The sequence below is a fragment of the Rhea americana genome, unplaced genomic scaffold (assembly GCF_003343005.1).
Source record: "Rhea americana isolate MKP2758 unplaced genomic scaffold, rheAme1 scaffold_118, whole genome shotgun sequence".
In the NCBI taxonomy this organism is placed as follows: Eukaryota; Metazoa; Chordata; class Aves; order Rheiformes; family Rheidae; genus Rhea; species Rhea americana.
The window spans coordinates 438,084-452,568 of NW_028185239.1; the positions used below are offsets into that span (position 1 = coordinate 438,084).

Here is a 14,485-nt window from a genome sequence, read left to right on the forward strand (position 1 = left end):
AAAAAAAAAAAAAAAAAAAAAAACACGTTTCATTCAGATACCTTTGGTATCTTCTGTTTTAAATTACAGAGGCTAAAACTACACCTAAATGTAAAGTCACAGAGAACTATGCTTTGAAAAATGTCAAGACGTAACTTTCTGATCATTTGCAATTTTTTCCAAATTTTTCCCTACGAAAACATGTCAAATTCRCTTACCTCACAAATATTCCTGCTTTCGATAAATTTGCTTACTATAAGGAAACTATTTCATGGAAAAATTCTAACTAGTTCTACCCAGCATGAAAAATCAGGAAGAGACAAGAGTACAGTCTGTAAACTTCAGCATAAACTAACCCAGGTAAGAACCACCTGACTTCAGTGCTACAAAAATATTTCCTTTGACTCCATTTTTTGCACATACATAACAATAAGGTAAGAAAATACAAATTCTTGAGCTTGGCATAGTGTTGCTATTGTTTATGAATGTACTGCTGTAATTTACCTTTGTTGGATTTTGGTTGTTCAGATGAGCTGCTTCCAACCTTTCTCTTTTTCCTTGGAACAGATGAACTTTTCCGGTCAAAGGTAACAGGACTGTATTGAGGGAGGCTGTTGAATTTCTTTTCAAATTCTTCTTCTAGCTTTGCTAAGCTAAATGGAGGAGAAAAATCAATCAAATTACAATTTTTCCTCCAGAAATGAAGTTATATTTAATATTGTTTATGAGCATGTATGTGTGTATACATACAAATATATATGGATACAGAGAGAGGGAGAGAGAGAGACAAACACAGACACACACCCACACAACGTAACCATCAAACAAATATGTGTTATTCCACCTTCGGAATATGTACACTGCAGTTTCTGTATTCGTGACTCAGTACAAATTAATTACATTATTTGCATAAATTATTTTTTTTTAAAAAAAGTATTGTCATGCTGCTGACATTTAGCTATGGTTGCTCCACATATAGCAGACTCTTCTGTTCTATAAGGAGGGGTGAAAAAGAGTCAGAAGGTTGTTTTTTTTTTTAAAAAAAAAAAGATGCTAAACTAACATGCAAAAAGTAGCAATGGTATCAGTGATGCTGGACTATGAGGAACATCGCTTCTGAAATCACCCAACTAACTCTTCCGGGAAAAAGAAAAAAAAAAAACCCCAAACAATCCCAAACCAAATGCTTTGGGATGGGATGTAACTATACATTTGGTTTTGTGGCACACTGTTTTCTCCTCTCCTGTTTTATTTGTCGTGAGAGGAAAAACGCACGTAGCTCACGCTTTCAGGCAAGCGTCCCTCACGCTTCAGCCCAACGCGAAGGACTGCAAAATTAGCGTTCCCGACTACTCCGAAACTCCACAGAGGTGCTGCTGCTGTTCCTAACAGACAACAGCAAAATCCTTGAACCTGATGGGATGGCACGGCACTTCTGGCAGTAGCAACTACGGTATCTTGTATAAGCACTACTCTTCAGCGCATCCTTGTAGCTAGGCAGGAACGTAGGGAGGAACTGCGTTTTAATACTAGGCAATTCACACAGCGAGGCTGTTGAGAGGAGCGGGCAGAGGATAAACGGAGCTGTCAACGGCAGGGGAACAATGAATTTTCCTCAAATCCAGTTTCCTACGGAAAGCCAGCGCCCCACAAACGCTGGCRCGACTGCAGGACGGGATGCCTGCTGAACGCTGCGCGCTTGGGAGCACCGCAAGATTTTGTTCTCCGCTCTCTGAAACGGCCCTTGAAACGAAGTGCCGCCAACCAGAGCTTGCAGGCGAACGCAGTCTGGTTGACCCCTGACCAGCAAGGCCCAGCCCCAGGAGCAGATGAGCTGCCACCCTGGCTAATAATCTATAGGCTGCGCGACASGGGGGCATTAGAGAGCACCGCTATCACCACGCCAGCGATTAATTATTTAAAGGATTGTTCATATCGTCGTAAATTCCCGGAGCCGGGTCAGACGCCCGAGGCTGCACGGAGGAGCCGCGCGCGGGCTGCGGGCAGACACGGCAAGCGTGACGTGCAGCTCCGGACGGAGGTAAGGCGACATGGGGAGAGCGCGGGAGAAAGCAGCAGCTCTAACGGCAGCGAGCAGAGGAGAAAACTCCCTCCTACAAAAGCGAGGCTGAGGGATGGCGATGAAGGGAGGAGTAGGCAGAAAGAAACCCAGCTCTTGCAGGAGCCCGAAGATGAGGCAGTGCCAGCGAACGGAGATAAWGGAAACCTTCTCCAGCACTGACACTCCCTAAATCACTGCTTCTATTCTTACAAAGTTCACTGAACAATATTCATTAATGACATGACTGAATCAGGAAACAAGATGCTCAAATATGTATTTTCCCCATCCCAGCAGGCAATGGCGGTAGAACAATATTTGTCAAATGCATGAATTATTTACATAATTTTCCTAGCAATTTTGAATAAATCATTTTGCAGCTACATTTTTTTTAGTTGGAGATGCATTTGCAGTTTTCATGACATGAGTTTTAAAATGTATTTAAAAAAAACTGAGAAAAGCTATTTACATATTTGATGGCACACAATGTCATATGTACAAAACTTACATATAATGTACCAAAAATAAAAGTAGTATGCCATTAATTTTTCTTGACTATTCCAAGGAAAAGGACATTTGGAGATTTTCAGTAATTTAGCACCTTTGCTGTAAAGTGAGTTTTAGCTACATTTCAGATAGACCAAGTTATATAAAAGACTGCCATAAGCCTGTACAAAAAAAAGAAAGAAAGAAAGAAAAGAAAAGGTGTTAAGCATACACTGTGGAAAGACTCTACTCATTTTTTATTCAATTTTCCTCTGAATTTAGATAATTGGAAGTTTCCAAGAATTTGAAGCAAGTATGAACGGCTAAGTGGATTTAACAGCTATGCCTGAGGTTAAATAATTATGTTAATACTCCGACAAAAAAACCTGTAATTCATATTTTAGAAAGTAATTTTGTGCAGCCGTGCTAAATTTTAATGCATTTGTAATCATTAATTCTTTTTCTTACATATTTAATATCTTTACACTGGATATGAACAACTTAACTATCTTGCCTCTACAATGGAAAAACTATGTATTTGTCTTRATCATCTGGCAATGTTAGCATATTGTTTGCCTTCTTTCTGTAAGCAATCTCTTTTCAAGTGGGCAAAGATTTCATTTTTTTCTAGTCTGATTCTGTTTATGATGATTGAATACCTACACAGAACTTTAAATACTGTTTGCAAAGTGCTCTGAAAATATACTTAACTCTCTTCACTAACTCTTGAGCAGGTAAATATTGTGATTCTTTTAGATGTGAGCAAATAATGTCATTTAGATTTGTTTACAGCAGTATAAACCAGGGAAGATATCAAAGCAATTATTTTGGTATATAAACAACAAGAACCTAAAGTGTGACTCAGCCAAATTAAGTTTATAATTTCCAGGAATTCTATTTAATTCTCAGGCCAACCAAGCCAAAATTTTGAACAGTGCTAGCTGCAACTTACCCCAAAACGAACTCTTCCTTTGGCTTAGGCCTTTTCAGTTTTTTGTTCCCACTTGTCCCACTTTGGGAAAAAGCCCAGTTTTCTTCATTCCAGCATCCTTCATGATCTGAGGAGTTGCCTTTTCCTGAGCTTCTTTTACCTGGGATAGAAGAAGAAAAACGTATCTCCTCTTTAGAAAAGTGTGCCACAACAAAGTGGGCTCACAAGGAACTCATATACCCACTGAGTAATGCAACTTCTGATGTTTGACCTTCTTAACAGGGTGTCAAAACCACCTTTTTTTTTTTTTTTTTTTTATTTTTTTTTTTTTTTAAAAAAAAAAAGAACAATGATGTTGCTGGTGACTGTTTTTCTCCCTATATATGTACTACCTCTGAACTGAGGATCTCTTGAAGAATACAGGAGGGGAAAAGGATGAGTAAATTTACACTAATAAACTTCCCTAAATTCCAAACATTTTGTCCTTTCCATTTTGACTGCTCTAACTACCCATTTAGATTTACTAATCTGAAAAATGCTTTTCAATATATCTCATACAGAGTGACGAGAAATTCTAATCTCAAATTTATCCTTCCACAAGCAAATGGGTTCTCTCACATCATCCACAGCAAAACWAACATCCAAAGGGAAAGCACAATACAGCGGCCCCTTGTAGGGCTGGGAACTACCCTTACAACCATGACCCCAGGAGCTGTCTATATAGAAACAAACTAATCATTCAGGATCACATAAAATATAAGACTGTATGTAATTGATAAGCAGGCTGGCTGATAAATTAACTGACCAAGCCTTTGGTCCAAAAACTAAATCTCAGATGATGAAAAAGAGAGAGGTTAAGAGCTTCTGAGCAAACAGGAATACAGACCACAGGACTCGAGAAGATCTGTCCTGGACCACAAAGGCAAAGYCCCACATATCTCAGGCAATCAGACACAATAAGTATCATGCACTTCTCAAAGTTCACCTTAAACATCAACTTTCGCTTTTCTTCCCACGCTAGGAAGACTTTTGTAGTTTATGCTGTAAATAAACACGGTCAAAGCCACCCACCTCTGTCCACATTAGCACGCAGAGATGTGAGCATGCCCTCTGACACCAGAGTTTTATAAAGAGCACCTTTGCAAGACCTCTCCGATTTCCTGGAGCCACAGGTTTCTATCTTTTTAACACAGTCATTGTCCTCAGTTTTGACCTGTCCTGGTAAGCTCTGGGGTACCACCTCCTCTGCTGGGGTCAGTGGTTCCACTTTAATGTTATCAGAAGCCTCACAAGGTACTTCCTTGCTGGCTGTAATACTAAGGAAATCAGGAGGCTTTGATTCTTTGGTGGTCTCTGCCGGTTTCTCCTTTGATGTTTTCTTCTCTTTCGATTTCACTTTTTTCTTTGGTGATTTTGTATCCAACAGGCTTCCCTTCATATTTGAGGCAGGGCGGGCTTTTTTGCGGGGAATTTCAGCAAGTCTCTCAGCACCCCAGTCCCCCTTTGCAACGGCTTCAATTGTATACATTACACTTTCAATGTCCGACTCAGAGGACTGCCTCTTTTTACAAGGTTTCTTGGGGGTGGATTTTTCATTTGAGTGCCGGTCCAACTTATTTTTTTTCTTTTTCTTCTTCATCTTTTCTGGCTTGCTTAGCCCAGGGATATTCATGTCAGCTATTGAAAGCTCTGGAGAACGGCACGTGTGATCCTTTGTGCTGTCATTTCTCTCAAAGTGACTGCTCTCCATCACAAGACTGGTAAAGTGACTACATTTTGCAGTTTCTGGTTCCTCAGTTTTTGTCTCATCCCAGTCTTGTATCTTCCTTGTCTCTGATTGTTCTATTTTTCCTTTACAGGAGTCTTTTATTGTTGCTTTCTCCAGTTCTGCTTCCATTTCCTCTGGAATTTCTCTTGCCACATCCTGTGATGCTTCCACTTTTATTTTCCCAGGCTCTTTCACTTTTACCCCTTCTGAAGCAAGGCACATCTAAAAGGAGTTTAAAAACAGTCACCATGAAACAAGCATATCAAACRTTAACATTACTTACCTATATTTACAGGAGTGCTACATGGGGAAATTCTCTGGAATCTTGATTTAGGACCACAAGCTATGCTATAGGACAGTACTCAAGAATACGTTAAAGTCCTACTGAGGTGGATCAAGCTTGATTACGTGGTTAAGTGCTAGAATAAGGCCTGTGGATCCTACCATTCTAAGAAAAAAAAAAAAATCCTCCAATTGACCTCAGTGGCTTTTCCATGATCCTTTAAGTGCCCTTTATATAACCCAGAAACCCATCACCAGAATGGTTTTCAGAATACTCAAAGTGCAGCGCAACAGCACAGTATCTCTCAATACTGCCATGGACAAGTCACTTGAAATCTCAAGTCCACTCCTGCAATTCCCAAATGCGCCTACCTACAGTTCTTTCCTCCATTTTCCAAATTACCTTGAAGAGGGTGGAGCTAATCGAACCTCAACAACCATTTTCTTATATTTAGATGCGCAAAATAATTTGAAAGGCTGTAGAAAAGCCTTCCCAATCTCTCAGCTTATGTCACAGACATACTCTGCAAAGAACTGCAAAGCAGCAGTGGTTGCCATGGTTATCTCCTTCTGGAGATAACAGTTATGGAAAGTYAAACCCTCATGCTGTCTGAGGAGCAGCCATGTTCAGGAAAGCAGCTGCAWCAAGGTCCTCAAATTGCCATGCTCCTGCACTCCCTTGGGAGAGCCACTCAGGTTTGGATTGTAGATTCTCTTGGAAAGACATGCTTTCTTCCTTGTACTCTCTTTTTAAAACCCTCAAACTGAATTCCAACTGATATTTTGTTTTTAAAACAGATGTCATCCAAACAGCCACCTGAAGCAAAACCAGATGAAAGAGCTTTGCTTTGAGTCAGACACTGTGGAGTCTCTCAATCCCACTGCTCATCTCGTGGTCCATGTGGTCAGTACGGACGTTCTTGTCAAGTCATCGGGTTCTCTTTAGGTCAATTTTATAATTCTCAAACCAGTAGCTTTTTTCTTGCAAAATAGAAGTTCTCTTACAGAAATACATGCATGASCATAACAACAATAACAGGACTCCTTATAATAGGTTTCTGAAATTCTTGCAGCATGAGGCAGAGATCCCTAGTCTGGCTCAGGCTGGGCAGTGATAAAAATGGAGCTTTGGCAGCATGGTTAAATCCTGCAGAGGAGAACCCCACTGCCAAGGTGAGGTGAGTTCTGCTACCAACCTCCAGTTGCTACGTGTGTGACTTTTCTACTATACTGCCACGTAAACACACCGTGTATTTTTCAAAAGCCAAAGACCAACCTTACAACGCAGAACTCATTGGACAGTAATTGTATTTTGTCAGTTCAACGCATAGACCCTCTCATGGATATTTTCCACTTTATACCTTTCCTTCTCCCGCAGTAACCAACTAGTACTGAAGGCTCCAGATGTGGCTACAAAAAGAGGCTTTGATTTTATGAGCTCTAAATAACATTGCAATCAGTCTTTATGATTGGGGAAGTTTAAACAAAGCTTAGAAACAGAAGAAATACAAGTCTATAAGGTGCCATTGGTTTTAACTGCTCTCTGAAGGAGGTTCTCCTGTCAGCCACAATTTGTAGCAGAGTTCCTGTACAAGTTATCAACCTCTTTTTTCTCTATTTCTGTAAAATAATAGGCATGGAAGGCAAAAATAAAGTGGCTAATGTTTTTTAAGAGATATTTTGCAATGGCAATGCTCTAATCTCAATAACAGACTAATTCAGCCCTTCCTCTGAAAAAAAAATAAAAATAATCCCCCCCAAAAAACCCTAAAACAAGGAATTAAAACAATTTAAATGGAAATCAGATAATCCCTTTGCCAGCAGGGACTGCTACTTCATATCAGCTACAGCATAGGCTCTTAGAGCCTCTAAGTTAATGGCTAGTCTAGGGAAATCTTGAATTGTGGCACCCAAGCTAAGATAATTTATGCTTCTATAAGCAACGATGTAATTATAACTATAGCACGGTTCTGCCTTCCAGACTTTGGCAATCAACATCATTAACTTCTCCTCCTCTCTGCACCTGTGGTAATTAGTCACCAGTATTCTAATATTACCTCTGCCAGCTGAAATAATGCTGATGTTCCACACTGCTTTGTTAAATCAGAAGGACCTGAATGGGATGTACTTGAAGAAATCTAAAGAAAAAAAAGAGTAAAGGAGGAAAAAAAGAAAAAACATTATTTTACCGGTACAGCTCTCATACATTTATCATACAGCTTTGGAAAGGATTATTCCCCTCCCCTTACAAATATTCATTCATAAGATTAAATCTTGAAAAAGAAGCATAGATCTGTGCTTGCTATTATAAATAAAGCAAAAGCCCCACTTCAACCACTGCTCTGGTAGATAATACCACTGGACCTTTAAAGCTATTTCCAGATTTTGGGGTCTCGTCAGTCAAGCCTCTCTTTGAAGAGAAGGCTGGAATGAAGTGCACATACTCACTCTTAAAGGTAAATGGGTCCCAGTGACTTTGTTAGAGCCAACAGGGCTGCACCCACCCACACCAGGATGCAATCCAGCTCATGCTATTTCTGCAGGCTGAGTTAGACATTTGCTGCAAAATCATTTCATTGCCATAAGTTTATTTTTGTTCAGGCATGGCACTGCCCACTGATGTGTGATAGCAAACATAAAAGATGTCATGAAACCAAAGTGAATTAGGAGCGCTCAAACCTTTGGTTACCTTTGATTACTGCTCCTCAGCAAGGCAGGCAGGTATTACTATTCTCCAAGACCCTTTTATCTTATGTCAGGCTGTGATCCTTTTCAGTACTTTAGTGTGTTTGTATCAGTAACAAGTAGAATTAGACACAGAGAAATAACTATGTTATAAATGTATTAAAGCACCAACTTCAGGATTGGGCATTAGTACAAAGTAGAAAAACTCATATTTTTAAGGACATGTCCTGCAATCTCTGGGAGGGCTTGCAGGTTCCTGCTCTCTTGGAAAGAGGTGCAGAATTTTAGGGACTGGGAAACTGAAGTGTTTATGACTTTTTTAGCCCCCTCTTTAACCTCCACTCATTCACATATTTCTCTCAACCCATACGGGCCCACAAAGTCTATTTTGCAGAAATCATCCCATTGTCACCATAAAGGAAAGAAAGAAAAAAGGTCAAAAATGCTATCTCAATGTCTTCAGGAAGCTGTTGCTTTTCACAGGATCTCCCAAATGCCACCAAGTACAGCCCAAGTCTCTGAAGAGCGCTCACGCTTGAGCACTGCTAGTGCTGCTCGTGCTCAGTGACAGAGCAGCCTCCTCACCTCAGAAAGGGGACGAGCACCCACTGCAGACTCCCTTGGGTGTCGTTCCTCCACACAGAGGGCTAAAGACATGGCACACATTGAGGCACAGCAGAAGACTGAGCAGAGCTCACCAGCAACAACCTTCGTGGCTTCAGACTGCTTCAATCATTTATAGAAATGCTCCCCCTTCTCCTCCCCTCAAAGTAACCTGCTTTTACATTTTATTTTTTCACCATCTGTGATATACCGACTAGTATTTTGCAGCGTGGTACGCCAAAGCAGAAGTCTTCCAGGGGCTCCGGCGACTGGCTCCGGGCCCCTGGCATTGCAGCAGGATGTGGGCGGCAGCCTGCTCCCCTCTGGTGCACCCCATCTGCAGTTCTGAGTTACAGGGACATGCGCAGACATCTGCCAAATTTACTTGAAATCCTTAAGAGTCCCTTGAGGTGATATTCGGGCTGCTCCAAACCAGGGCCTGAACTGCTAATTGAAAAGCTAAGCTGAATCTCTCACATTTTACTCACTCTTACAATCCAGCAGCACCAAGATCTCCGAAAGAAAAAAAAAAATAGATCAGTGGTACTGACATACAGCTACGCATAAGGAGGATGTGCTAGCAGGTCTGCCATGCTTTTGTTAGTTTTAAGTCAGAGCTTTTAACATTCATTTTGTGTATTAAATTAGGCTTGCAGGAATCCACTGGAGTCACCACTCAGACCACGGAAACCTGCCTAACACGCGAACGTCTCACTGCCGGGCTCAGCTTCGCTCTTTCCTCCAGCTGCAGTACAAACTCCGCACYCCTGTGGCCGAGCACCTGGACTTCCCTTCACTTTGGGCTTCTCAAGCTTCCCAGTCACACTGAACTTCTAATACTGACATGCAGAAGCCTAGCTGGACTCAGCAACTGCCTTACTCCCGAACATCCCCCATGCTGCCCTATAACACTGGATGTTGCAACACCTCCTAGGGTCCCAGCTACGTGTTACTAGCCCTCCTGCTGTCCCAGGGCTGCTATAGGTGAATCTTCCTCCAGCCCACTGATCCCAGCTACCGGCAATGCCCCTTGCACCCACATTGCTCAGCTGCTGCCTGATGGCTGCCCACAGGGCATGGAAAATCTGCTTTCTGCTCACACATGTCCCTTTGACACCTGCCTTCCTGGTAGCATCACCATCCACGGCACAAGGCATGAAATACCCATGCTACAGGCAGGGGAATCTGTGCAGGGTTTTCTTTCAGCACTTCCAAACTCTGGCTTGATTTCCCGGAGAGGGATTAACCTCCGCAGCAGAACATATGGCTGCATGCCACTAGGTGGGATCCAGGGAAACATTTTCCTCACTGAAATATGAAGTGGTCTTGAAAAAACAAGCACAAAAAGCGTGTGAAGAAGGTGCTAACAGGCTCTCTTACTTATCTGGAGCTCAGTAAACATTTTCATCTTTCAAGTCATTAAGAGGAATAACATTTGCAGGCCAAGCCTTGAAGGTTTGAGTGATTATCCGTATCAAAGAGGAAACTTCCACCAGATTACATTTAAGACTCACAGCAAATTCTAGGACTGTTTGGGAAACCTCACCTAGTATTCTCAACTACTGCTGACAATCGCCAATTAAATTTCAAAACTTAATACACTCCTGCAGCTTCCAGCTCTACATGCTGTCTCCTGATGACTTCAAAATCTACCTTAATCTCCTTATTCTGAGTCCCCTGTTCAGCAATGTGCCTTCCAGTCCTTATACTTAAGCCTTATTTTTGAACCTTTATATTCACCTCCTCATTAAAAATGAATGCCATTGTCTCTTGCCTTCACCACTGTCCTAGGAATTGTTTTTATTACAGTTACAAGGTTAATTTTTCTGAAATGAAGCATAACTTTTTTGGTTTGGTCTCTAAGAAACTACACACGTTAACAAGTGCATAAAGAGAAGCTAAGTTCCACAGATCATGGCAACTGCCTATTTACCCATCTTACTATTCAATTATTTATTCGTGTTTCTAAAAATAATAATAAAAATTGATTATAGAGCAAACTTTACACAATTTGTACTGTTGGGAAAAAACACACACACATCTTCCCATTGGTAATGGTAAGGGTGATGGTAAGGGGTATAACTTTACCTCTGCCAACTGGAAGAGTGGTGACTTCCCACAGTGCTTTACTGGCTCAGGACTTGACAACTGGGAAGTATTTGATAAGATCTAGGTTTTAAATGAACAGAGGAGAAAATATTTCAATGGAAAACAGGAAAGACTGACAGGAAGGGAGAGAAAGAACAGAACAGTTAAGGGAGTTAGTTACATCACTCACTCTTAGGATCTTCTTGGCAGAAGGCCCTGCTTCAAAAAAAGCAATGCTAGCCAAGAAAAACTTAACAGGCATTTAGAAGTCAGCAGGATACAAGCTGATACAGAATTTCTTCCTTAGATTAGGCTTATGGATTGTTTTTTTTCCATTTGTAACTTCCACAGACAATATTCTGCTCATGTAAATTCTCCTGTGTGCTTGGTGTGCATTATGTGACTTCAAGTGAACAAGAAATACCTGTTATCTAAAAGAATTAACTCTGATGCGCAAAGATTCAATAAAATTCTCCAGAAGGAGTAGGCAATATTTCTCATTTGGCCAGATACAGAAGAGGACTATTTGTCTGAGCTGAGTGCCTGTTTCATTTTATTTTTTTAGTTAAAAAAAAAAAAAAARAAAAAGAAAGAAAAAAGAAAAAAAAAGAAATCCTATGCCTGGAGATCAAATCTATCTTTTTGAATAGATGCTGGCATGCCAGCCTGAGCAAGTAAATACTGCAGCACTTCACAGAAGTGCTTTTATGTGTAGGCTGCTATAGGTAGATAGTTCTGACCTACTTCAAGTGCAGTATTGTGTGTTCACCAATGCAGCATTTAATCATGTTTCCCATCCTTGATTTTGTGTGGCATGGCATTAAGAAGTAATATTTGGCCTGAAAGCCTTGAAAAACTCTAACGCTAGGGACAAGACAGTCAGTATTTCCAAGACATCTTACTCATCAGAAGCAGCACACTTAGGACCATGACCTTTCAGAGGCAAAAATTATCAGCTTAGGCTACCTCTTAATATTCTTTCATTTGAAGTAGATTATTTGAACAGCTTACTTTTCAAATGTCAAGAAGATTCATTAACATACAAAACAAAGAAACCTAGAACATCCATTTTACTGCCATTTATTTAAAATAAGATGAATAATATCTAAATGTGTACTGATAATTATTGTTTAATATTAAACTAATAAAAGCCAAAATCTTAGGTATATTTTGAGTCAGGTCAAGGAACCCAGCCAGGAACCTACTGTAGTAAGTGATCTTGCACATGGCACTTTGCATGATGAGGGTCTTACTCTACAGTAATACATCCTCAATTCTCAATGATTTCTTCAGTGCAGTATCAACGGCAGAAGAGGACCACGAAACACCTACACATTAAAGTATTACCTGAGAATATTCAGACATATCTTGCCTTATGATGCACATTGTGAAAAGAGAGTAAAGATTTCACTTTGGACAATAGTATTGGAACACCTAAGAAAATGCAAGAAAGATCCTTGCAGTACTAACAGGAAGAAAAAAGCCAGTGTTTTACTTCAGCAACAAACTCACTTCACAGTCAGGGGAATAAACCCCAAGAGACACGAGCTTAGAGCTCACTCTGCTCAAGTTGCTGGCTACATGTCACAGGTGGGAGGCTGATCAGTCAGCTCTCAGTGAGATTACAGATCTCCTTCTCTGGCTAAACATCATCATCTAATTTTAAGCAGAATAATAACTACTTGCAGTACCACAATCATAAATAGTTCCTTCTTATGTAGAGGTTTAACTTAGGAATCAATAGGATTGAGTTACTATCCCTTTTACAATACAGGTCAGCATTTTAGCTACCATATTACATTTTCATTTGTGCAAGCAGCATGTGCCGTGGAACCAGTTTTTTATTTTTCCCAAGAGCAAGCACTTCACTTCCAACATTTCCAATTATTAAATAATTTCAGTATCTATGCAAACACCAAATAAATTTGACTATTAATGTAATAGTATGGCCTGGAACAGCCATAAGAGGAGATCCTTACCGGATCTCACACCCTCAATTTCAAGGCATTCTGACCAAAGTTCAGAGTTTATACCTTCTGCTCAGCAGAAGAACTAGACTTCTTGCACTAGGAAGGATTATTCCACTTTGTTGCCTGCTCAGTGCTATTGTACTTTCACTAGATCACCTAGGAAAAAAGCTTCAGAAGCACAGCTAAAAGCAAAAAGTTTAGAGTTTTTGACTTTGTTTTCTTTTTAAGATAGTTAAACTAGCAATTTTATTGCTGCCACTTTCTTGTAACATTTTCTTTATTTAATAAAATATGAGAGTTTAGCTAAGAAAATCTAAGAGGTACTTGCGATTCTCCTTTACAAAGTAGTCATCACCATCTGTTCACGGTTGCCAAACAGCCATCCAGTAAGACCAAGAGAGCAAGGGGTCCCATCTGCTCTGCTTCCCTCACATGGCACGGAGGATGACAGCAGCCAGCCCATGTGACTAGAGAGCTTGCAAACAACAACCACACTACGCAACACAGCCCACCACTCCGAAATCACTGCCCTACATAATGGCTTTTCACAAAGGTACACATGAGAAGGACAAAAGTAGACCAAGTATTTGCAAGGTCAGACCAGAATAAGGAAGTCAAGAGCGTARCCTGGCAACACTTCAGAATTCAAAAAGCTATTACAAGAACTTTACAACCTCTTGGAAGACCAGTGAACTTGCCTGTACACCTGCAGGACYCCAAAGTCTTACTCCTCAGACTGTCATCATCTGCTGTAGCAAGTCAATATGGGGCAGGCCATATTGATAATTGACATTGATAATGTCTTATCTTCATTAGCTTTAAGTGAAAACTATAATACTTTGGATAGACAACCAGATGAAAGGCTAACTGAGACTCTAAAGAAGAAAGAATCCCATAGTATATATAATGAACTGTTTCTGAGTGACAGGGGACTGTAATCTGGGGGTAAAGGCTATCCATTTTAGGCTGTCCATTTTAAGTGACACATCTACTCGATGGGATCACTTTCTTCACAAAGAACCATGTTTATTCATTCTGCTGTGAAGGGAGTAAAGAGAAAGGGAACATATGAAGAACACCAGTCAGAACAGAAAAAAATAAGTTGGGATGGCTGCCAAAAGTCTCCAGGCACAACAGACCACAGCACAATTCACATTATATCACAGGTCTGCTTGGCTACTGGTTAAATAAYTACTTTATCCCTCTCCCTCTTTCTTTTGTAGCACTGCATATTGCTGACTGCAGCCTACTGCAAATTCCTTACCATAATTTAGCTTGCTAAATGCAGCAACACATTCATACAGACAGGACCTAGTAAGTAGCAGCACAGTAAGGAATGGAATTTTTGCCAAACATGACAAAGGCGCCCTGTGCAAATGAAAGCCCCTGTATTAGAAAAAGCACAAGCAGCTTTAATAGCTGAAAGAAAGGCTTAAAGAGGTTCTGTAGCATGCTCAGTATTTTYCCCTGGAACAACTGAAATGAAATCAGGCTGCAATCTTAAAAAATGCCATTTCTCTAATGCTTTAGATGAAACAAGATGTTAGTCACTGCCATTAGGGTTTAACAACAGGATAACACATGGGAAACGATCGTGACCAAAAGGTTTTTTTTTTTTTATTTTTTTTTTAATT

At 40.4% G+C, this 14,485-nt stretch overlaps 1 protein-coding gene across 3 annotated transcripts in view; it reads right to left on the reverse strand.

Annotated features, from left to right (window-relative positions):
* The window catches only part of BBX (BBX high mobility group box domain containing), a 142,141-nt gene that overhangs the window by 24,676 nt on the left and 102,980 nt on the right, over positions 1-14,485 (reverse strand). For 2 of the 3 annotated variants that reach the window (XM_085319114.1, XM_085319123.1), the window contains 4 exons: positions 7,563-7,643; positions 4,527-5,445; positions 3,477-3,615; positions 484-632 (listed from right to left, as the gene is read on the reverse strand). In XM_085319114.1, the coding sequence (XP_085175240.1) occupies positions 484-632; positions 3,477-3,615; positions 4,527-5,445; positions 7,563-7,643 (1,288 nt within the window). Of the gene's footprint in view, positions 1-483; positions 633-3,476; positions 3,616-4,526; positions 5,446-7,562; positions 7,644-10,881; positions 10,963-14,485 lie in introns of all 3 variants that reach the window. The other variant, XM_085319133.1, reaches the window with a different exon arrangement.